This window comes from Triturus cristatus, chromosome 5_2, assembly GCF_964204655.1.
Source record: "Triturus cristatus chromosome 5_2, aTriCri1.1, whole genome shotgun sequence".
Classification (NCBI taxonomy): Eukaryota; Metazoa; Chordata; class Amphibia; order Caudata; family Salamandridae; genus Triturus; species Triturus cristatus.
In genome coordinates, this window is record NC_140588.1 from 270,459,205 (window position 1) to 270,482,538 (window position 23,334).

The 23,334-nt window shown below is 45.7% G+C and overlaps 1 protein-coding gene across 3 annotated transcripts in view; it reads left to right on the top strand.

The window, feature by feature from the left end:
* Nucleotides 1-23,334, top strand: part of JARID2 (jumonji and AT-rich interaction domain containing 2) — a 671,808-nt gene that overhangs the window by 441,038 nt on the left and 207,436 nt on the right. For all 3 annotated transcript variants that reach the window (XM_085607031.1, XM_085607030.1, XM_085607032.1), the window contains exon 6: nt 6,287-6,519. In XM_085607031.1, coding sequence (XP_085463157.1) covers nt 6,287-6,519 — 233 coding nt within the window. The remainder of the gene's footprint in view (nt 1-6,286; nt 6,520-23,334) is intronic.

Below are 23,334 nucleotides of genomic sequence, written 5' to 3' on the forward strand. Positions count from 1 at the left end.
TGAGGGCTGCAGTGTGGCCTTGGTTGAGGAGTGTGCTGATGTCGTATGTGGCACCTAGGAGGGCGGTCTTGTGCTGTGGTTGCTGCAGAAGCCGGATTGAGAGGTGTCGAGGATGTTGGTGGATTCTGTGAAGTTCGTTCATTGGATGTTGACTAGCTTCTCGGTGACTTTGGCGGTGAAGGGGAGTAGGGAGATAGGCCTGTAGTTCTTGAGTCCGTTGGGTCTGCGGAAGGCTTCTTGAGGAGGGGTTTGGCTTCTGTGCATTTCCAGTCATTGGGGAACGTGCCTGTTTCGAGAGTGCAGTTGATTGTCCGCCGCAGTTCTGGTGCGATGGCAGAGGTGGCCCTGTGGAAGATGTGTGGCGGGCAGGGGTTCGTGGGTGCTCCGGAGTGTATGCAGCTGGTGCCCAATAACCCGCAGTTCAATATCTCCCTGGTGTTTGATCTGGGGTGCTCCATCAACTTTCCCAAGTTTCACCTCCAGACTTCAGTGTCTCCGGTTCATCGGGGCAGAGCTGGAGTCTGTCTCCCTGAAGGTCTTCTGGCCTCCCCAGCAGGTTCACTGTTATCCTGATGTTTTGGGAGGGACTTTTTCTTTGGGTCCTGAAAGTCCTGAGTGTTTTGAGCCTGCTTGTCTCTTGCATTATGCAGGTTCGATGGCAGATTTGCTCTTCAGTGGTGCCTCTATTTCTAGTAAGCTCGGCACTGGGGGAATTCCTCAAGGGTGACATTTGGATTTTCCTGGAGATTGTTCTGGGCCTGCGATGGTGGCTGGTGACTTGTCCCCTCACATGTGGAAAGCACCACCAGCAGTGGTGACCGATGCCTGAACCCACAGTAGGGGCGGTCCTCTTTATGCACTGGAGATCAGAAGCCTTTGGTATCCCTTGGAGCAGAAGTTTCATAACAACCTATTTGAGCTTTGTGCGATCTGTGCTCTCATGGTGTTACTGCTCTCCATCTGCAGCCAGTCAGTTCAGGTCCCGAAAGACAACATGACTGCGATGTGGTTTGCAAACAAGCAGGGACGCGCTGGATCATGCCTCATGTGCCTGTAGACATTGAAGCTGTGTCCTTCGCTCAGGTTCAGTGTGTGGTTGGCTGTGAGCTATGTGGTGCGATTCCTAATCATGTGAGCCAGCTAGCAGAGTCAGCACCATCTTGTTGACCATGACTGACCTCTTCACCCAGAGGTTTTTTGACCCATTTTTGCCCCTCAGGAAGCTGTCAGGACGGTGCACTGATAATCATGATTGTGCCAGAATTGCCTCAATGTGTTTAGTAATCAGATCTGCTTTGCTTGTCCATGTTTCTTCTTTTATGCTTTTGCTCAAGATGGATTCGGTTTCTAAGTGGGAGGGCCAAGTCCTGTATCTGAACCTCCACCGTGACACCTGGAATTACGAGTGAAGCTTTCTGATTTCTTTTGGCCTGTGTGCAGAATTAGTGGGCTTCATTTTGTCAACTCAACGTCCCTCTCTCTACCCAGTTTATTCTAGTCAGTGGTCTTGTTTCATCGCTTAGTGCGCCCTGGAGGAAATTGATCCTTTCAAGGTGTGCTTTACAGATGTTTTGTGCTTTGCACCATCTATTGCCTGGTAAGACTTTGCTGTGAGCACTTTTAAAGTTTCTTTGTCAGCCGTTGCAGCCTTTCTTAGTTCAGTGGTTCATCCTTTGCTATGTTATGAGATTTCTAAATGGGTTGGTCCATTTGCTTCCCCTTTCTCCATTCTTTAAGGCGCAGTTGGATCTTAATTTGGAGTTCACTTTACTGATGTTTGCCCTTCGAGTCCATGCATGGTTATCCTTTGAGGCTGCTGACTTTGAAGAATCTCTTTCTGATCAGTTACTTGTACTCTGCTGTGTCAGTGAGCTGCAAGCATGGTCTGTCCGGTCTACTTTCATTGCTTGTTTTTCAGGCAAGCTGTCTGCAGAGGAAGGCTTCATTCCTCTCATCCAAAGGTAGTCTCTCCATTTTGGGTCAGTGTTATGTTATGGTTTGTTAATCGCATTTATTAAACGCTCAAATCCTCCCCAAAGGGACCTGTGTATCTCTGCGCTTACACAGGTCTGAGTTCAAGTTAAAGTTAGAAGTTAAACAATCATGTTTTTACAGATTTTTGTAAATAATAGCAGGTCCGACACTCGGCCCACATTGTGTCCGATTTCTCATCCCACTAAGGAGGAAAATGCTGAACTGTGTGGATCTTTATAGGGTTCTCTATTCTTATGACTGACCTGCATGTTTCAGGGTCCATTACCAACTTTTCCTGGGCTATGGTGACCCCAAGGCGATTCAGTAGCAGGCAATTTCCCGCTGGATCTTCGTGTCTATAATGATCCACTATGCTCTCTCCAAGAAGGACTCTAAGAAGGAGCCCATTTCATCAGGGCGCGAAAGCAACTTCAAGCGTCGACCCTGGGAGTTTCCATGTTGCATATTTGCTGTGCTGCAGCATGGTTTTCGGTCCATGTTATCACCACTGAGGTGGCTGTTTTGCCACTATTGCATCACTTTTTGCTTTGACCAGCATCTCAAGATTTGCCACCTGGAAGGTACTGCTTAGATATAGGTATCCGCGAGCCAAGAAATTAAAAGGCAGAGCCAAGGCAAGGGTCTGGCTTGACTCAAAGAGCCTGTGCTGGAACTGAACCATGAAACTATTTGGTTTGGAAATCATGTAAAAATATGTTAAAGTCTCTTTAAAAATTTTAAAAACGTATTTCTTTACCATGCTGAAGCATCTCACTGCATTGAGGAGTATTTATAAGTGGTAGTTTTGCAGCATGAATCCTTATCTGTTTTCACATGCTGTGTATTATTCTGCCATCTAGTGGTTGGGTCCGGAATTCTGTTTATCTTTTTCTCATTTTTAAAAAAAACAAACATATAATTAGAAACATTCCTGCCCCCCCCCCCCCCAAGCCCTGACCACAATTTCATTATTGAGGTAAGAGACAAATCAGTTGTCACGTGTACCCTGTATTTGGCCTCGATTCTTAGGATTGTTGAAGCAACATTATAGACTATGAAATACAAATACTCAAGGGTTTAGTCTAGCTAGCATCCTGAAGTAATGTATTTTAAGGTGCTCTCGTGTCTGGTAATTTAGAGAAAGGAGACTGTGAAATACAAATATTTACCTGGGATCACACAAGTTAAGCATGGAATCTGAGGTCACTTCAACGGTTTCTGGTTTCACGTTGTGCGATTCAACCACTAGATCGTTATGGCTGTCCTTCTTTTTTTTTTTTTTTTTTTTTTTTTTTTTTACACATTTAAGGGTAATGCTCTGTCTTTAATTCTTGACACATTGAGTTAGTGCTTAGGTGGCGGGAAGGTGCCACATGATGACAGCTTTGCTTGTTTTGGGCTCAAGGGTCCAAAAGGACCTCAAGTAGAGCTAGGCATCTGGCTTGAGCTTTCAGTGGCTTGCTCACCTCTACTTGGGTATTGATTTAAGAGCTCAGGACTCTGTAGGTAGAAGTATTTATTCCAGGAACAAGTTACGGATCTTTGGTAACTATCTTTCTGGTGGATACTTTTCATCTGTCTGTTGATTCCACACTGACCCTGCCCACCTCTTTGTTCTTTTGAGTGTCGTACAACTGCTAAGATCAAAGTTAGTTGTGGTAGACTAAAATTCTTTCAGTCTCGTTAGCCTTATCGCTGACTCGGAGGGTATGGAAAATAACCTGGAACCCTGACGTCACTGTGCTGGGGTGGATGACAGAGCTTGGCTAAAGCATAGACGCCACCTAGCGGTGCAGAAGAGCCATTTCAAGTTTCTGGATCCAACCTTGTCCCGGAATGAGATTCAAGAGGAGTGAGGAATCTGCAGGTAGATGGAGTATCTACCAGGAAGATTGTTATTGACTGTAAGTAACTTGTTCATTGCATGTTTCGAACCAAAGGTGAACCACAAATAGTTGTTATGTTCAAAATTAAATATATACAGTATTAACCATCTAAATGTATTGTTTCTTTTGTACAATTCCCGTGTTAAGGTGACCTTTACAAATCACTCTTCCTTCTTGGTTATGATATCTTATGGCAGTAGAGCCTTATCCTAGATTTACAGGACTGCAATGCATGATTACTAAACATTAATCCTATATGTATATATCATGAATTTAGCCAGTATTACATACTTGGGATTTTTGAAGAGCTTGACAAAGTCCACAGCTGCCTGTCTTTGGTTACAGCTTACTGAATTATTGGAGCCAAAAGATGCAAGATTGCTAGATTTTAAACGAAATTGCTTTCCCAAAAAACATCACTTACTCTGTAACTATATTATACTCCTACATTGTAAAAACAGGTAACATACTTCAGTTCGAGAATTCCACCAGCCGCCTTTGAGGCGATTGAAAAACCTGCCTCCGCTATGAAGATGTGGCTTTGGACCATGCCACGGCGATCTAGAAAACCCACAGCTATGCCTCGCGGCCAGTTGATCTGCCTTTCGAATTGAAAGAGGAGACATACTTCCTCTGCACATTTCCGCTGCAGTCAGTGGTGGGATATACAGCGCTGTGGAAGAAAGAACGGCTGCTTCCTCGGTTCCGTCACGTGACTCAAATACTGTTTTCTCAATGAGGAGGACCAGAAGAGTATGGTCAGCCTTCAGTTCAGTGGCGTACATGGTTTACCACAGATAAGGTCCTCCAACAGTCCGAAATAGAAGCTCCCAGTGTAGTAGTGGTTTCTGCCTCTTACATGCTTAGACCTTCCTAAACCTTTCACGTCTAGGACGGTGTTTGAAGTAAATAGATCCAAATCGAAAGGCAGAATTTTATTGAAATTAGTCCCTTTCTAATCTTGGATAGGACTGTCTTCCGGTCAGTTTGACTTTGAGGGAGAGAAATCTCCTGCATTTCCTGGGTGTTACTATATTATTAGTGTACCTGATTTACTTTCTCTACCCTTGTGATTGCACCAATGGACTTTATCTCAATGTTCCAGAATATTGCCCCAAAAGCAGCCCCACATAGTTTTGAAAAGCCTGAATTTGAGACTTGACGTTCTCCCTTCAGATTGCAGAAATCTGGAATTCCTATTGCTCCTACATTAGAAAAACTAGCACTATCCTGGACTATGTATCCCTTTCAAACGTTTCTCTAACATGGGTATGTGCTGCTGTGACAACATCCCATGTAACACCTTAGCAGCGGCTTCTTGCCTGCTGTACTGTGATCAGGACATCTCTGCCAACCGTGTATGATACCTAAAGATCCACTTCAGGGTCACATCCAAGTTATTGCTCTTAGTATGAACTTCCATGTGGACTCGCCGCCTCTACCTACTTAACTACACACGCATCTCAACACTTTTTCCCAGTCATGCTCCTCGCCTATGATGTATGCTGCATCTAGTGCACTGCGACTCAACTGGAGCACTCGTTTGATCCACACACACATCAAACCCTACATTTGAGTCAGGCTGCCTTTAAGACAGACACTTTTCTAAGCCACTCATGCATGTGGCTGCTTGCTGTTATGTAAGTGACCATGACATGCACAACCCTGATGCACCTTGAAGATGCTACCTCTCGTGTAAGTGTGTTTTTATGGTTGCTAACTCGTGCGTGTCATTTGTCGAGTCTCTGCTGGTCTTCCACCCTCTGTCACCAGCTAAGCTGCACAGAGCGCCCCCGACGCAGTTGAGAAGAGAGGCAAATATCACCAAGAAAAACATTTCCACTGGGGAGACTCTTAACAAGTATTACAACTACTTTACATCAAGACAACAAAGCCATATTTTTCAGTGCCATCTGCAAATAAAATCTTAAATCAGCTTGCGCTTGCAGGTAATATTTTTCTAGCTAGGTAGATTTTTTTTGTTGGTGTTTAATATATTTAGGTTACGCAGATGTATGGTTTTGAGATAAAAAGTTCAGTTGGCTTCCAAAGAGTGTTAGAAATCTAGCAAAGACTGGCATGTTTTGATATTTCACTTTTCCTATTCATTGTTCCTTTGCAGCAGTTTTAGTTATTTTATTTCGGACTATCGGTTTGATCCTGCATATCCTACTGAAATACATTCTGTTGCATTCAATTCCTTTTTTTTGTTTAGACATTCCTTCGTAAACTCTGTGTGCTTGTGTTAGAATTCATTCGGTTTTTGTGTCGTGGCTCTCCATTTTGCTACATGAGTAAGTGTTTCATATGCAGTGGTTGGTGCAGCCAATGTCTGATTTGTTTTAGTCGAATCTTGTAGACCTATTTTCTCTAATTGTAACCTCTCAATGCATTTCTTTAACACAGTTTTCTCGCTTTCTCTTCAGTGTTTAATGGGTACAGCAAATCACCAAGAGAAAAAGAATCCGCTCAGAAACACAAAAGTAAAGAAGTCACACCAGGGAAGGAGCGGAGTGCTGAACAGAGGGTTGAGAGGCGAAGAGAGCGGGCCGCTGCTGCTGCTAACCACACTCCTGCTCCACATACTGTCTCCTCCGCCAAAGGTCTCGCTGCTAGCCACCATACGCTTCACAGATCGGCTCAGGACTTAAGGAAACAGGTAAATGGGGTGGCAATCCGCAGGGGCAGTTCAGGCAGTGCTCCAGTTAGAATTTCAAACCATCTCACCAGTATAGTCTTGTTGCATTCTTACACAGCAGCAGGCAATGTGTACGTAAATGTACTATGCCTAAAAGGTGTAAATTATTCTTAACATTTTCGATCAGGCATGTATGTTGGGCTGTATGTTTTTTATCCTTTAAAAAATGACTGTGTGTGGTGTTTGAATTTAGGCTTACTTGCTGCCCATAAAATCCATGGAAAATGGCAAATTTGAAACAAATCTTTATTGAAAGTGCTCCATAAACCTGCTTCAAAAACAAATTGTAAAATCAATTTTTATTTGACAAACACGTGGTCAAGTCAATCGGGATCATTTCTAATAATTTGCAAGAAAGCAATTTTCTTATAAGGCAGTCACTTAAATGCATTGTTCCAAAAAACGTTTTGATACATGTAAAGGCCTGTTGCCTTGTACCTGAGGATATGCATTTAGAGTTCCCTGAAAATAACATGTCTGTTTGTTTCTCTCGGAGTCTGTGGATATTTACTATCTTGCGAAGTCTGTTATTATCCGTAGTAAACTCCAGGGTATCTTTTGATAACTCCCCTTTAGCCTTTGCCTCTTGTAAGAAACTGGTCAGTACCTGGCAACTGTTGCTATCAATATAAAGTACAATAGCGTTAAACAAGATCATATACAGAAATGTCTTAAGACCACAACAGGTGTGTAAAGAAACACGTACCTTGCCTGCATCACCACACACTCACCTGCATATACCTACATGCTTCAACTTCTGGGTTAACATTTAACATCTAGTGAGAATTTAAACAAGTTTTAATGTTTCGGGTATTTATTTATTTTCTTCAGTTCACATTCTCTATCACTTTTTAGGTGTCTCCTGGCGTAGACTGCGCAGACATGCGCAGTCTCGCTGGCGAGATTTAATGAGTTAGAGTAGATTTCTCTAGTGCGCTTTAAGCCCTGCCCCTCTTTACTATTGGCTGGCGTCACCGTTTATGCTAAACGGTGGCCAGCCATTGGAAAAGAGCGTCTAGTGACGTACACTTTTCTCTTTTAGAGCCGTCCCAGTTGGACTGGCTCGGTTGCTTTACGTCTGTGGGAAAAGCTTTTCTTATCTTTATGGGGCCATGTGTTTCAAACATATGGCCCCATAAAGACAAGAAAGCTTTACGAAGGACGAAAGTGAAAGCCGACCGTGCCTTAGCTCAGCCAGGCGTGGCGACACTCCACACCCTCTGCCATGCCATTCCTGCACACGCGTTCGCGGCTTCTGACGTGCTCTCCGAGGTAGCCTTGGTGTTGGGTGCCATTGCAGGTATGGGTCCAAGTCAAAAGGGGGGGGATTTCATGTATTTTCTGGCTACCGTGCTGTACGGCGGTTTCAAATCTGGTTCGAACTTAGACCCGGAGCTGTCGGTGCGCAGAGGGTTAAATCTGCCTCCCACCCCCGGGAGGCTGCGCAGTGTAATACGTGCACGCCCCCTCACCCTCCTTCTCCGCCTCTTGCCTTCTTGCTCTATTGCAGGAATTGAATGGCCGGTCCCTGAGCTTCTCCATGCTTTCCAGGGTCTGGGTGGCGGGCCTGGGGGCTGTTGGCGGAGACTAGATTCGCAGAAGCGACCCGGTGGCCAAAGGGGCGGGCACGTGATCATGAAACGTGAGAGACCCGCTGCGAGGGGTCGTCTGAGTCAGACCCACCCGCCAACACCCGAGGGAAGAATGAACACAACAACAGGTAATGTGCTGGCTCTGAGGAGGGGTGGTAGAGCTGGGGGTGATGTGGCGGAATCCGTGTACTCTGTGCACCATAATGTCCCCAGTTCCTATGACCGGAATATCCTCTGTGTGATAGAACGCGGCCTAGGCCTGTCGAAGCCTCGGGCTCGAGTCAGAGCGCAGCCGATGCTCTTGCAATGGGGCGGCCAGGTACAGAGTGCCTCTGGCGGGGAAGGAGGAGACGTAAGTTTTACAGGCCTTGTGTTTCCAGGGGGGGGAGGGGTTGGGGGGGGGGCGGTTGGGGATGAGAGAGAAGGCAGGCTGCCCCTAGATTTCCCCAACAGTGGTGTTGTCGTTCCTGAGAAATTTTCCCAGCTGTGAAACTGTTCGAGACTGATCATTGACTTTATTGGGGAGAGTGCGGCCTGTATGTTTTATGGGAGAAATTTAAACTATATTTGCTACCCCTCTTGATCACTGGAAAGATACTACGATGCCGTAGCGATCTTTGCATGTCGGGCATTCTAATTTTGATAATATAATTGTAGGAAGAGTACATTTGTGTTGTTTACTTATTTGGGGTTTGTAGAGGTCGACTTAAAACAGAAGTCAGTGTGGGTTTGATGAGTTGGGGGTGTAAGGTTACAGCCTCACATGACCTGTTTAGATAAAAGAAAAAACAACGTTCTTGTAACGCATGTACCTTCTGAAAACGAGAGTATCCCTGAAGAATTGTGAATAGGTCTGTGTTTTGTGCCTACGGCTACTACGGGGCCAGTCTTCCAAAGGCTGATCAGTAAGGTACTAGCATAGATTAATAGTTCAAGTGTAAGCTTTCTTTTTAGCATGCACTATCACCGGTGTCAGCAGGTTACTGTGCCGCACTTCAAAGCATCGAGGTAAGGGACAGCTAGGTCTGCAGTTTTCTATTTGAACACCACCTCTCCAGCTCATCCTTTCCTATGCAGCATGGCCTCGGAAGCTGAAGAGGTTCTGCTACCCGTGCCTGTTCGGCAGAAGAAGGAATGGAGGCGGTCTGGCTGTAGCTCGGTGCCGAACATGGTCTAGACCTCACTTGATGAGTTTGTCAATACTGAGTTTTGGATCTAGTGAGAGGCCTGTCGTGCTACGATCTCTGCATTATTCGATAGGAGTACGCACTCTTCATTCTGCGGGCTTTGGGGGAATCTCTTGTTCAGGCGCAGTCTATAAGCCTAACGGAGGCAAAGGATGCTGGCAAAATATCTGCTGTTGCTCGTGATGCAAATGTGTGCGGAGGACACAGATGTAAGGGATTTGGGGTGTTTTTCATTTTCTGATATATGGTGAAGGCATAGTACATCTACTCAATATACCTAACTTGCTACCACTGTAAGTCGGAAGGGCCAGGCTGCAGTGCATTCTACGTTTTAGGTCGAGCATTCGAGACCTCTTGTATATACTTTAGTATATACTTATATATGTATGTACTTTGTGGGCTCTGGAGATCAGCCCTAGGACTTGCCTGCTTCCGCTTAGGGACTTTTTTTTCTGTTCAGCTGCCTCTAATTTACTGTCTCGATAGAAAACAACCAGTAGAGGTCAGTAAAATAACAGAATTGCTTTCTGCTTGTTCAACTGCCACCCAGGCTAATGTGATGCATAGCTAAATACATATAAGTTCCCAAAGGCGAGACCGATTGCATTGCAAATGCTTGTTTTTGTGCTGCGTTTGAGGAAAAATTCCAACTAAGAAGCACTTTTTTGGGAGCCCGTCTACACCAGGTTTGGCTGCAAAAGAGGTCTGACGTCGGACGATCTGGAGTTGGCGGAGGGCTTCCTTCTGCATCCCATAGACCTGCTCTCTGGCCCACCCTAATACTGCTTTAGACTCGGTCATGTCCCCCTTCCTCTCACCGCCACCAGGCTCTCTCCCACTTTATCTATCCCCTTTCTTCTCATGTTCCTTGCTGCTCCCAACTGTGCACCATGAATCCAGCACAGTACAGATATTCTAAGGAGCAGGCTATCATAGAGCACACACCTTAATTTGACAAAAAGATACAAAATCGCATTTCATTAAAAGCAAAGACCGGCTGGTGAGATACTTACATCAAGGGTATTACTTTATCTTGATAAAAATGTGATAAAGAGACAGCATACTTGCAGACTTCTCTTACCCCATATGTAGAGAGATGGAGATGCTTTCATTTAGGTTAATCACTTATTAGGTCGAGCTGGTGCAGCGCAGACAGATAGATAGATAGATAGATATTGGACAGTGGCAGTTCTCACTTTGTACTTGTAGTTGGGTCAGGAATTTTTTGTATCACTAATAACTTTACCACCATTTGATGAATTTTCACAGAACTTTCCAAAACAATTTCATCCACCTCATTTCCTTCTTGTAAAGTTTCTGGGTTATCCAGCCAGCAGGTGCCAAGAAAAGGGGGGGCTCTCAAAATATTAATTTCACATGTTAAATCTCATAGGACTCTTCCATTGCAGCAACAGAAACAAGCATTGAAAATGCAATAGGTCTCGCCTTTGATTAAGTTTAAGTAATTTACTTTGCTAATGGTATTGTATAGCAAAGCAAGTGGTTTTAACTTAATCAAAGGCGCGACCTATTGGCTATGCCAATGCTTGTTTTTACTTTGACTCTTCTATCTGGGAACAAAAAAAGTGGACCTAGAAGATGGCCATGTCTTAAAGTAGTTTTGTGCAAGTTTGTAATCAGAGGCTCATCTGTCACATATTCAAAACGCTCAGCAAAGATACATAAATCTAATGATTGTAAACTGCTTGCTCACCAGATCACTAATGAATAGACACTGTAGGCTTCTCTTTGCAGAAGATAAATAAGTTATTTTGCCTGACGTAGTCATGCTTAATGGGTGGCCAAATGCTACAGTTATTTTGCCTGCCCCCTTCCACCTCTGACCAAGAGACCTAGGTTTGTGGCTGGTTTAGCTCCTTGAGTATATTGGTTATTTGTCTGTACTGACAGAAAATTGAAGTTCTTAGAGTTCGCACCTTCCTAGGAGTAATTACTTCAGCTCTGCCCTCTTCCAGATACTGTCTGCTTCAGTAAACTCCTTAGTGACTTATTACTTGGCCTTGCCAACTGGGTTCCCTGTTATTGAATTAGGCTGTTGTGGAAGGTTTGTTGATTTCCTCTCATTGGTTTCATTTGACAGAGTAAGCTGCGGTCTTATTCCTACTTAGTTACCACCAAGTTCTGCATAATATTAGACAGTCACAAATGCCCCCAACATGGTTGTTACACTAAAGGGACAGTAAGCAGAGCTTTGCTGACCCAAACATCTTACTGGTGTGAGAAAATAGGTTGCTCTCAAAGAATAAAGTGTAAAATCTAGTAGTCTGTCTAAAACACAATGTGTTTAGATTCTTATTTTGAATGCCTGCACAGCTGGAATCCTAGGGTCTGGCTCATACAGTGACCGGTTGGTTATTCCTACAAGATACAACCAGTTTGGTGAATGATCCCTCCATTCACAAGATTGTTACTTTATATCCACCTCCCCTTGGATAGAAAGCCGGCTTCAGGGAAGTGCCAGAAAGGGCAAAGCTTTCTTCTTGTGACAAGTTTTAATGTTGTTCACCAGCTAACTCTTTTGTTTATCACTGTGCAATTGATCAGAAACAACTTTGATGAAGGGGAGCCCCATGCAACATAAAAAGTATACAATTTCTGTGTGCCACTATCGAGTACAGTTTTCTAAAGTTGAAAGTTCTACCACATCTTCCCTCATGCAGTTTCAGGTAATTATAGTGTGGTCTATTGTAATTTGTCTCCCGATTTTCAGAAGACGACTCATTTTGGCTTAACTTTGACTTAACTACGGTGGTACATTTTTTTTGAAAACCGTTTTTATTGCAGAACCATAGGATAATCAGCTTTACATACATAATGACCCTGCACCGCAAATGCCAGTGCCGTTTCCTTTCTTGGCCATAAGGCTTCCATACACAGCTTATAAGCCCACATCCCAGAGGCCGGGCAGCGATAACATGTAGGTCAGTATACGTAACCCTATGGCAACTTGCACAGTTGTTTATATCAGTATAGGATGTCTGCGTTCCGCTTTAAAGTTTTCTCCCCCCTTCCCCCCCGCCCAGTCATTCCCCCTCCCCAGTCCCTATCTCCCTATCTCCCTCCAGTGCCCTCGCCTACGACTGGTCTCGGCCTTAATATGTAGTCTTGGGTACGTATCAGAAATAAATGACTATCTACTGTGTGTGTGTGGTTGGAACTGCCCGGGGATCATCATCAGGTTCAGAGGGCTCCCTTTCCTCCTCAACCGCGCTGCTGCGCAGGGCCTGCACCAACACCTCCCACTCTGTGGCCGTCTCTAGCGCCCTATCATCTGCGCTACGGATCGCCAGTTGGTATCTAAGTGTACTTTCACTCGCCGCCCATTTCTGCAGTTCCTTAATCCACCTCCTATGTGTAGGGCCCACCTTCGACTTCCAGAGTCTCGTCACTTCCCTCTTTGCCAAGAGGAGGCCCATATCTATGAATCTACTAGTGGTCTTGTTCTTGGGCGTATGAGGAAACCAGTGCAGGACACAGACCGCCTTGCTATATTGCAAGTCCCTGTCCGTTACCTCAGCCAGTGTCTCGCCCACTTCCCTCCAGTATTTGCGCAGGTGAGGGCAGTCCCACAGCATATGACCTAGCTCTGCTCCTATTGCGCCGCATCGAGGGCACGCCGCATCCTCCGCTCCGAAATATTTTCCAATTTTACCTGGTGTGAGGTAGACCCTGTGGAGGATATAAAAGTGTATCAACTGGAAGCGTGCGTTCCTTGTGCTCTTCCTGGCCCTTCTCACTATACCCGCCCACGTAGTGTCCGGTATCTCTGTTTGTAAATCCAGTTCCCATTTCGCCTTCAGCGCCGCCATCGGCTGTAAGGTTTCGCGCATCATTCTGGAGTACAGACACGCCACTGCTTTGTGGGTGCCAGCAGACATCATGGTGTATTGGCAGACCGCAGATGTGGTAGGTTCGAGGAGCCCCTCTCCCCAGTGCGCCTGTATCGCTCCAGTTACTGCCGTGTGCATTAGATAATCTCCCCTGGTAATTAACTACGGTGGTATATATATAAAATAAAGATGCGATGGGAGCAACTCCTGGAATACCAGATTTTTTCCAAGGACTGTTTGGCAAGAAGAACATGCGTGATTGCGTGTTTGGCACACCTGCCTTACGGGCATTGTGTGGTCTTTTGCCTGCACTGCACGATTGGTTTGCTGCCCTTGTCCCCCTTTCCTCTGCCCTCTATGGTACGTTGTGCTTCCCACTGCCCCCCGACCCCCGCCTGCCCAGCGTGGTCAACTTGTTGCCTCTGCACTCTTCTCCATGAGAGAGTCTTATTCCCAGAGAAAGTATAGTTAGTGCCCTAAACAACTAAAATGAGGACATAGCATTTTTAAATAATTTGCTATCTTTGTTTTTTTATATAGTTGATCACTTGATTATTTGTTACACTTAAGGGAGAGGATGTGGCGTTAAGGCCAGAGCTGCAGACTTTGCAACTGGGGAACCAGGTTCGAGTTTTGGTGTCAGCTCAACATCCTGGACAAATCACTCAATCTCTCCATGCCTAAAAAATAAAATGAATGTGTCCTTGAGTAATGCTCATGTAATGTACTCCAAATCGTCAACAAAACAATAATAAAAAAAAACTTCTGCCATTGGGCTATACTTGTGATACACTTGGGTGATATTTGTGCTATATTTGGGCTCTTTTTTTCACTTGTGGCCATCTTGGGAGACGTATCTGTTATGTAGCTCCCTAATTTCCTCATTTACTGCAGTATCCTCCGTAGAAAATGCTTTCAGTTTTCTACTTCCACTCTGTCAAGGTAGCGTTCAGTTGTGCCACACTTTTGGCATGAATTCAGAATGTTAGCACTCTAATTGCTTATTGGAACACTATAGTAAAGCTGGCAATCTGCTGCTGGTGTTAAAAGTGTATGTTTCGGTCTGCATGCCAGATGTTTTAATGAAATAAAAGAGGAAGATATTCGAGAACTCACTTAAAATGTGTCAGAATTTTTCTTTCTATAGCACTAACCATAATATCTATGACAAACTGAACCCCCTCAGTTTGTTCCTTACTAAATTAAATGTTTTAAGTTCTACCAGTTTGATTCAGTCAACATGGCTTCAAGTGTGCCATATTTTAACACTGTTAGTGCTCTAGTTGTTCTTTAGAATACTCGGGGTGGGGGGGGGGGGGCTCCAGTAGAACACAAGGGGATCAACTGACAGGCTGCTACTGTTAGAAGTTCATGATTTACTCAGAATGTCAGACTTCTTCTCTTATGGCTGAAAAAGATAGTGTGAATCTACAGAAAATATGCTCTGCATTTTAGCTTCTGGAGCACCTCCCATAACCTCAATGGGAAAATCATGAGAAAACAGTTTTCCTCAAACATGATTAATGAAATTCCAGCAGAAGGCTTTGTCAAAATGTAAAATCACCTTCGAACACACCACTATTCTTAACATAAGTATGGTACCATCAACAAATGATACATTTTGTGACTAAAATCTATTATCACCATTTATACGTTCTCATTTTTGTGACCCTCAACCTGCCATTCACTAGAATGCATTTCAATAGGGTGCTATCATGTATATTGGTCCCAAGATGTCTTCCAGCACTTCCCACTAGACAGATCACCCAGAAACTTTCAACATAGCAGTTGAACCAAGAAGGGGACGTTTTTTTGTAAACCTTATGGAAACTATTATCGTTTAATTAGCTCTTACTCCATGAGCTCATCAGCGTTAAACACCTCGGCGTATATATCAAAGCATATCCGTATAAATGTGACACTTTCTACATCTTCAGTATCACTTACCAGTATCTTAAGAAACAAAAGGAAAGACTCCTCAACCTCTTGCCATCCACTCCAAGTGCAAAGACATACAAATAAAAATGCCCTAAAGGATTTCTCTCAAGATGTCACTGTCGAATACCACAAAAGGGACCCTACATCCCCACCAAGTAAGTGTACACAGCAAAGCAGTAACTAAGGGTGCATGCGCTTGTTCTCACTACTTACCTGAAGCAGTGAGCCTTTGACAGTCACGGCAGCCTCATCCAGCTCACCTTCTTATTGGTGCGCTTGAACGATGCTGGTGGAGCAGTGCCTCTCTCTGCCATCGGGCCACACTCTCAGCACCGTTGTTCCTCAAGGTCTGGTCTCATCACTTGCTGCCACTCACACCCGCACTTTCGCGTCCTCTTTCTGCTTCTGACTCCTCTGACCATCAGTCCCCTCTGTCAACGCTGCCGGCCTTCCTTTAACATTGTGCGCACCTGTCACTCCAGCCTCCGGCCTATCAGAAGTCTGTTGCACAGAAACGGGTGGATCCCACACAACTAGTATGCTACTCAGTGCATCCATAGTGCCCGTACGGTCCCCGCAATCAGCAAGCACGTGAGAAACGTCACAGGCCAGTCCAGTGCCTTGCCTAAAAACATTTTGGGACAGCATGTAGGATGTATGTGTATGCAATCTGTGGTTTCTTGGTGGACTGATTAATGGTGGAGTTATGTTGGGCTCTGAGATAGTTTGTATAAGCTGCCTCTGTCCATCTTGAACATATCAGCCTGTACATAATATTTCTTTCTATTTTTCCGAAGTATGTATTCCTGGTGTTCAGGGGAGGTCTCCAGTCCATATCCTTTGCCCTGTACAGTTTTCTCCTGCCCAAAGTGAAATGCACTAGTTCTTCATTTTCAAATTATTGCCATTCATCTACTATTGAACAGGTACCAGGCTAAGACACACCACACGAGCATCACTACTTCGAATCCCAACAAACACTGGATACCTACAGCCAACACTAAGCACCAAATGTAGTATTGTTCTAAAATGAAGCAACTTAGCAGTTTCCTCATGACATTATCACTAGCTAGATCACAAAATACCACCATTGCAACTCAAATCAGTCTGCCTCACTACAATACAGAACGTAATATGCACCACACCACATCACTGGGCATGTCACAACTCTCCACACAGATTAACAAGCATTGGCATAGCCAATAGGTCTCTCTTTTGGGACCTTTAAGTATTTAGTTATACAGCACAATATCCTTTTGTGCAACAACATCATCTGTTGCATGGCTAAACACTTATAAGGTCCCAAAAGCGAGACCTATTGGCTATGCCACTGCTTGTTTTCTTTGATTTCTGGTACTTGTAGTTTCATTTATTCCATTATAAAATTGGGCTGCAAGTCCCAGAAGTCTATGGCATATGGGTGTTCCTCCTGTAGCACATATTTTTTGCCCAGTCCTTCTCCACTATGCAGTGATGAGTGTGATATTGGAGCATCCCTTTCTGTGCCTCTCATTATTATTTGGCTTCACACTGCAGCCGTCTGGATACCTATTCTTTACATACCTATTGATTGCCTATCTAGTGTTTAAAATGAGGCAGCCCACTTTAGTCATTGGCTAATTTCACTGTGACTGACAGGATTCTGCCTTTCACAAGGAGCATATCCCCACACAAAAAAGTTCCCTTCAATGCAAGGGACTACTGTGGATGTTTGTGATTTTTTTTTAGACTAATAAATGTTTACTTTTAGTCCGTTTTATATTGGCCAGAGTCAAGTAACTCCCACCAACAACAGTTTTACCAAAATAACATGATAAAATCCCATTAGCATTGCCAGACCTATTGGCGTTACCAATGCTTGTTTCTTTTGTTCACTGCTGCACGCATTTAAAAAAAACAAAAGTATTTGCTGGGATTGTGTGACTCACATATACAGGTACAAACACAATCACAATTCAGCTGCTTAAAACGAAAGCAGCATCAGCAGAGCCAACAGGGCTGGCGTTAATATGGTATGCATGGAGACGTGTATGCACATATGCAGTGCATGCATTAGCACGCTGAAGCCAGACATGTTGGCTTTGGCAACGTTTGTTGTGTTTACCTGCTGCTCATATTTGCTTTTGTTCACCCCCTGCCCACCGTTAACCACGAGAAACTCTGTTGTTGGACATGAGAAACAGAAAAGAAGATTCTAAAGAATATTCCCAATTCAATATTTTTCTTTAGTTCTGTGAGGAATAACCCACAAGATCAGGCTCTGCATAGACTGCACATATAAATGCGCTACACGTCACTGGCTGAAGGAGCAGCATGCAATAGTCAATGGTCTATATACCCGAGCACAGCATTCCCCAAATTGTTTTCCTGGCACATTGCATGTGTGTGCATGAAATCAAACACTTGCTGCTGGGAAACATGGCATGGTCCTGAATTTTAGAGTGACTTCGCATTTTCTCTCACTATACTGAGGGATGCGTTTTTCTTTGGAGATGGTTTCTGTTTCACTCGCTATCATTTGACAGAACAGGGGTCGAAGCAAGCTGACATCACTTTTTGTGCACATGTGTCCGCATGTGGATGACGGTGGCTTGTTGGCTTAAGTGGTTCCAAAATGTGTTTTTGCTCAGAGCACGTTTAGATCAAGGGCCAGGGGTTGGAGCAGATCAGGATACTGGAGAGTGAAAGACTAGCTAAATGGCAGACGTTCTTCATAAATTGCAAAGCACGTAGCCTAGATGAAATGTTAAGAATGTTTATGGTCTCACCCATGGGAAATGCGGCCCAGAGAAGCCTGCAGCGACTGTGGCCGCCAGCTGAGTTAGAAAATGAATTTTACTAATCAGACTCCCATCAATATCACACATATTTAGAGGAAAAACGCAGACATGAGGTTTTAGATAAACAAAATGTAAGCACTTTGGAGATGCAAATAGTGGCACAAAACCAAAGCACATTTATGACATATGAGAAGCACATGAGATTTTAGATAAACAAAATGTAAGCACTTTGGAGATGCAAATAGTGGCACAAAACCAAAGCACATTTTTGACACATGAGAAGCTCAACAAGCGCAAAGAGAATGTGAAAGGAAGAGGAAAAAGAAAAAGACATGCGCGAGAGGAGTGAAAATGAAGCTGACGAGGAGGGAGTGGGAGAAGGGAAGGGGGTAGGGCAGGGGGCTGTAAGGCTTAATGAGCCATCACAAAAAGTCAGATGGCTTGTGCACATTAACGCTCACATGCACGCTGGCTTTAGGCCAGCAAAAGCCTCTCTGTTAGCACTTTGAAAACCCGCTTACTAAAGGTCTCGCCTGAGCTAGCGCTCAGGCGAGACCTAAAAATGGCTACCACAATATACGCTGTAACATGCTTAACTAGTAGCAACTAGCAAAACAAACTTATAAACATACCGCACGAATGACCACCACACCACTCAGAACATCTCAACACCAACACAGCCACACTATACCAAACTTAACATGCATCTCACCAATCGCCTATCATACTGCTACATCATACCACATCACTCAACGAAATACTCAAGCCAACATCCTAGCATCACTCATCTCCTCAAGGCTCTGAGCCAGGGCTTATATCACTCATCACTTGGTACCCCTCAGGGAACCTATGGTTCAGTACACCTGGGGTCCCTAGGACTCGTAGCCCCAGGGAAACCTAGGGCTCGCTAGCCCCAGGGCGATCTCACGGCTTGCTAGCCCTAGTGGGACCTAGGATTTTGCCCCAGGAATCCCTTTCTGGATTCACATGCTGGGCAACTATTCCATCATCTAGTGGTTGGGTCTGGAATAGTGTCTTGTCCTTCTTTTTTTGTGTGTGTGTGTGTGTGGGTATCGTCGACCATCATTTGGTGGCAAGTCCATCCCCTTTGTGGCATCAGACGGCACCCAGGAAGTTTCTGTGCATGGTTGTCATCTTCGGATTCTTTTTTCCACTGTTGGGTCTGGAAGTACAACGGAGGAGTTCTGAATAAAGTTTTGCAAAGAGAAGAGGGGAAAATTAGACTGAAAAGCACCAAAAATCACAGAAGGCACAAGAAACACTGAGGAGGGGAGCTTTCTTGACCCCCGATGGGGGACAACGTGGCTGGAGAATGCAGAGGAGAGGGGCAGCTAAGGGATGTGGAAAACACCCCTTATAAATTCTGTCCTAACTGTCAGAACAAGCTCGTGCAGAGGGATCCACACACTAGGGTCTGTACCCTGTGCCTCCTGAGAGATCACAATGCCGAAGACTGCAAAGCCTGCACTGAATCCGTACAGAAGACTGTGAAGATGAGATTGAAGCAGCAAGTGGCACACTACACTATGGCTGGCACCTACAGATGACAAGAATCCCAGAAGGACCTGGGCTTCTCTAGTGACAATGAGGAAAACGTTGAAAAAGCAGAGCCAGTACAAGGAGGAGAGTCAGATGCCATAGAGAGCATCATTGACGTCAAGAGAGCAGAGGTTGCGAAGAAGGCGACAAGGGACGTCAAAAAGACCACGTGGGAGAAGGTGACAAAATACCCTAATGTGGTGATAGCCACCACAGTGTTGATTTCAAAACACATTATTTCTGAAGTTCGGCACAAACATAAAGAGCTGCATGGGTCCCGACCAAAAGACACCAATGGGGTAAATCCTTCCAACCAATACTTACTGCCAGCAGGCACAAAGGAGGTAGTGAATGGCAAGGATGCAAATGACAAAGAACCGGCTGACCCAAAGTGGAAACCCTCCTTGTCTACCGCTGGCAAATGCTCGCTCGAAGTTGAGAGGAAAAGACACTGAATCAAGGCCGAAATGGCAGCATTATTGCACTGCAAGTAGACGTTCGCGGACTCCCTGAAGGTGTTCCGCATCCCCACGAGACCCTGGGAGTCTAGTGTATTGGGTGACAACATATTGGACATAGAGGTGCTCTAGACGCTAGAGCCACACGAAGAGAAGCAGGAAAACCTCTCCTACTAAGAGGAGGATGAACCCATCACGACGGAGAGGCAGGGGCCTGTTCAACAACGAATGGCATGATCTTGATGCTGAATACCCAGAGAAAGGTTGCGACAGCCTTGGCCCCGGACGACCTGTCCATGTACAAAGGATTAATCCAGAGGGCTGCAGACACTTATGGGGTCCAGCTCAAGGAAGCGAGGGAGAAATCCTCCTTCCTCTTCGAAACCCTGATGCATCACAGAAGGCAAACCTGTACCAACCCATGCTTTCCAGCATACTGGAACAGAGTAAGGAAGCTTTCAAGGAACCTGTGACAACCTGGCCGGTTACTCCTCAAGTGGAGAAAAAGATATAAACATTCCACTCAAGACACCCAGTACATCAAGGGGAACGTACCGGTGACGCAATCGTAGTGACGATAACCAGGATAAAGAATACGTCAACTGTCCCACCCCAGAGGAGAGCAAAAGAATGGACCTAGTGGGTAGAAAGGTGAAGAGGAAAGTGGTGATGCAATATAGAATTGTAAATTCCATTGCACTCCTCAAAAGGTTTGGCCACCAACAATGGGAGGAAATGGAAGGACTCATGCAGAACCTCCTGGAGTAATTTAGAAAGAGAGAGAAGGCAGTGATCAGGAGGATAAGAATATTGCTAACTCCTGTCACGGATCAGATCGTAACATTGTGAATACTGCCAGCAGGCAGATGTGCATGGGCACCACCCTCAGGAGGCACTCAAGGCTCGGGTCTCTGTATTCAAGGCTGTAGTGTAGGCATCATTATAAACATATCTTTCACAGGGATGAGGCACTCCAACAATTCAAAAAGGATAATGAAACAGCTGAAGCCATGAGGGGTCCTTAAAATTCAGAGGATCCTTCATGAGAGGTGGAACCTCCAACAGGAGACCAGTAGGCATGGTAGGGTTCTCGCCAGCCTAACAACAGCAGCAAGGCTTCAACCAGCAAGCCACAAACCAGCCCGCTCAACAACAGTGGCAACACCCAGTGAGACAGCCCTTTGCAGGAAACACAGAGGAAGAGGACAACCCGCAAAAAGGAGACCCAAGTAAGTGACTCTACCGTGCCACAACTCCAACACATAACACCAATGGGGGAGAAAAAAGTGGATTACTCCAGAATCGGAAGTTAATCTCCTCAGGCAATTGGATGTTAATAACACACGATCTAATAGAAACATCTAGCCGCAGATTCCTTAACTTAGAATATCCCTAGGCGTCAGACTGGATCCGGTAAACTTTCCGCAGCAGCACCTCTGCGTGCCTGGGGGTGGCACTGCACGGCTCCGCCCTGACGTCGTCCACGGACGTGACATCAGCGGAGCCATATATGCCTCTCCCGGCGCGCTGGGAGCGTCGTATGAAATTGCTGGCCGCACGGCTGTCCGGTACGGCACCTTCGCATCAACGTTCTCCCTCTCTGGATCGGGTCCGTTCCCGAGGTCGTTCTGTTAAATGGTAGCGGCAGTTTCAGTCGATAATCTTTCAAGTATTTGCCCGGCGGTAATCGCCTCTCATACCACTCGATAATTTACCAATGAAAGAGGCAGGCGCCGGAGACTGGAAGGCAGGAAACAAAGTTTTATTCCGTCGGAGCAGAACACATCAGATCAGACAGCAAGGTATCGTCACGAGGTGCTCTAACCGCATCTCTGAGACCTGGTCTCTTATACACCGGTTTATTGCTTTATTACACATAGTACATTCTTGAGATTCTCTTGATGCATGAAAGAACATCCCCTGAATCCCCGGCTCAGATCCGATCCCACACATAGTTACAGTAGAGGTTCCCACCCTACCCGCAGTGGGAGATGGCTATCGCGCAGCAGGGAATTCCGCTAATTCCCAGGGGTGTGTGCAACCGGCCGGGTCTCAGGGGGTAGGGGCTTTGATCTACTGTAATCCCTTTGATGCGGGGTGTTTCCCTTACAGTAGGGGCAATAAACTGCATCCGCAGGGCTAGGTGATGGCCTGGGACCAGTTCGGACAATGGGGCGCAGAGGAAGGGGGTTATCAAAGGAGAGGCATGACCATGTATGGGATGTCGGTCGGATGTGGTTCCGTAGCAGGGTCGCGCAGAAGGAGAGGGTTTATGGCCTGTATGAGAGAGCGGGGGTGGCCGGCGCGCGGGGGATGCTCGCAGCGCCAGGGGAAAGCGCTGGCGATCGAGAGTGAGCGGGGAGAGAGTGGGGTGCCTAAAATGGCGGCCGTGCATTCGCTGTGCGTGGCGCTGGGGAGAGGCAAGATGGCGCAGATAATGTTCAGTTTGCAAGCTAAATTTCCACAGTCCTCCCTTTTAACATATCTCGCCAGCTTGTCTAGTTCGGATTTATCCCCATAATACTGCGGACTTCCACCTCATAAAGGGCTTTCATCCGCTCTGTTTCAAAGTTCAAAGTCTTAGGGCAGATGCAGTTCATAAAAAGCGAACATAAAGGTGGCAGACACTGAATCCCCAAGCAACATCCACATAGTATCACAATCGGTATTAGGATAAATGAAAACAGCCTCCATCCCCAACTTTTAATAGTGTCCCAAAACCAACTCCCCAGCGACCATTCTTCTTGCTCTTGATGGACCTCTGTGGACAGTCTGTGGAGGTGTTCAATTGCTTTGTAGACTGAGGGTGAGTTATCTGGTACGTAGGTACAACAGCTGGACCCAATGATGCGGCATGCTCCTCCACGATCAGCCAGAACCACATCTAGAACAAGGCGGTTCTGAAGAGCCACCAGGCGGACGGCCTGAAGCTCAGCGGTGTTGTTGGCGAGGGCGCCAGCTGTAATGTTCATTGCTGTTTCGACTGCCTGGGTTAAGTGGCGAATGGCACGGCTGTTTGCCATCGGACCCCAGAGCGGAACAAGACCTTTTACTGCGTCCAGGAACTGTGCTCCGGCGGAGTTGGCTTGTACAATGTCTTTGGCACGTTTCTGTCGGTGATGGTTTGCTGGAGCCACATATGTCGGGGGAAGGACGAAGGCGATGTAGCAGGTGCCTCCCCAACCTTTCGGGAGCCAGGTGTAGGCCTTAGTACCACAGACGAAGTACATATTCGGGGAGGCAACAAAGGAGGGTGGGTCAACTGAGTCCAATGTTCGGGTGATGAGGCAGGAGCTGTGGCCCACCAGCTGTGCCCCCAGGCCTTCGAGGCATACAGATCCAGTGATGTTGATGACGGACAGGGCCACTGTTAGGGTGGCGGCCGTCCGTTTTCGGAGGTAAGAGAAGGT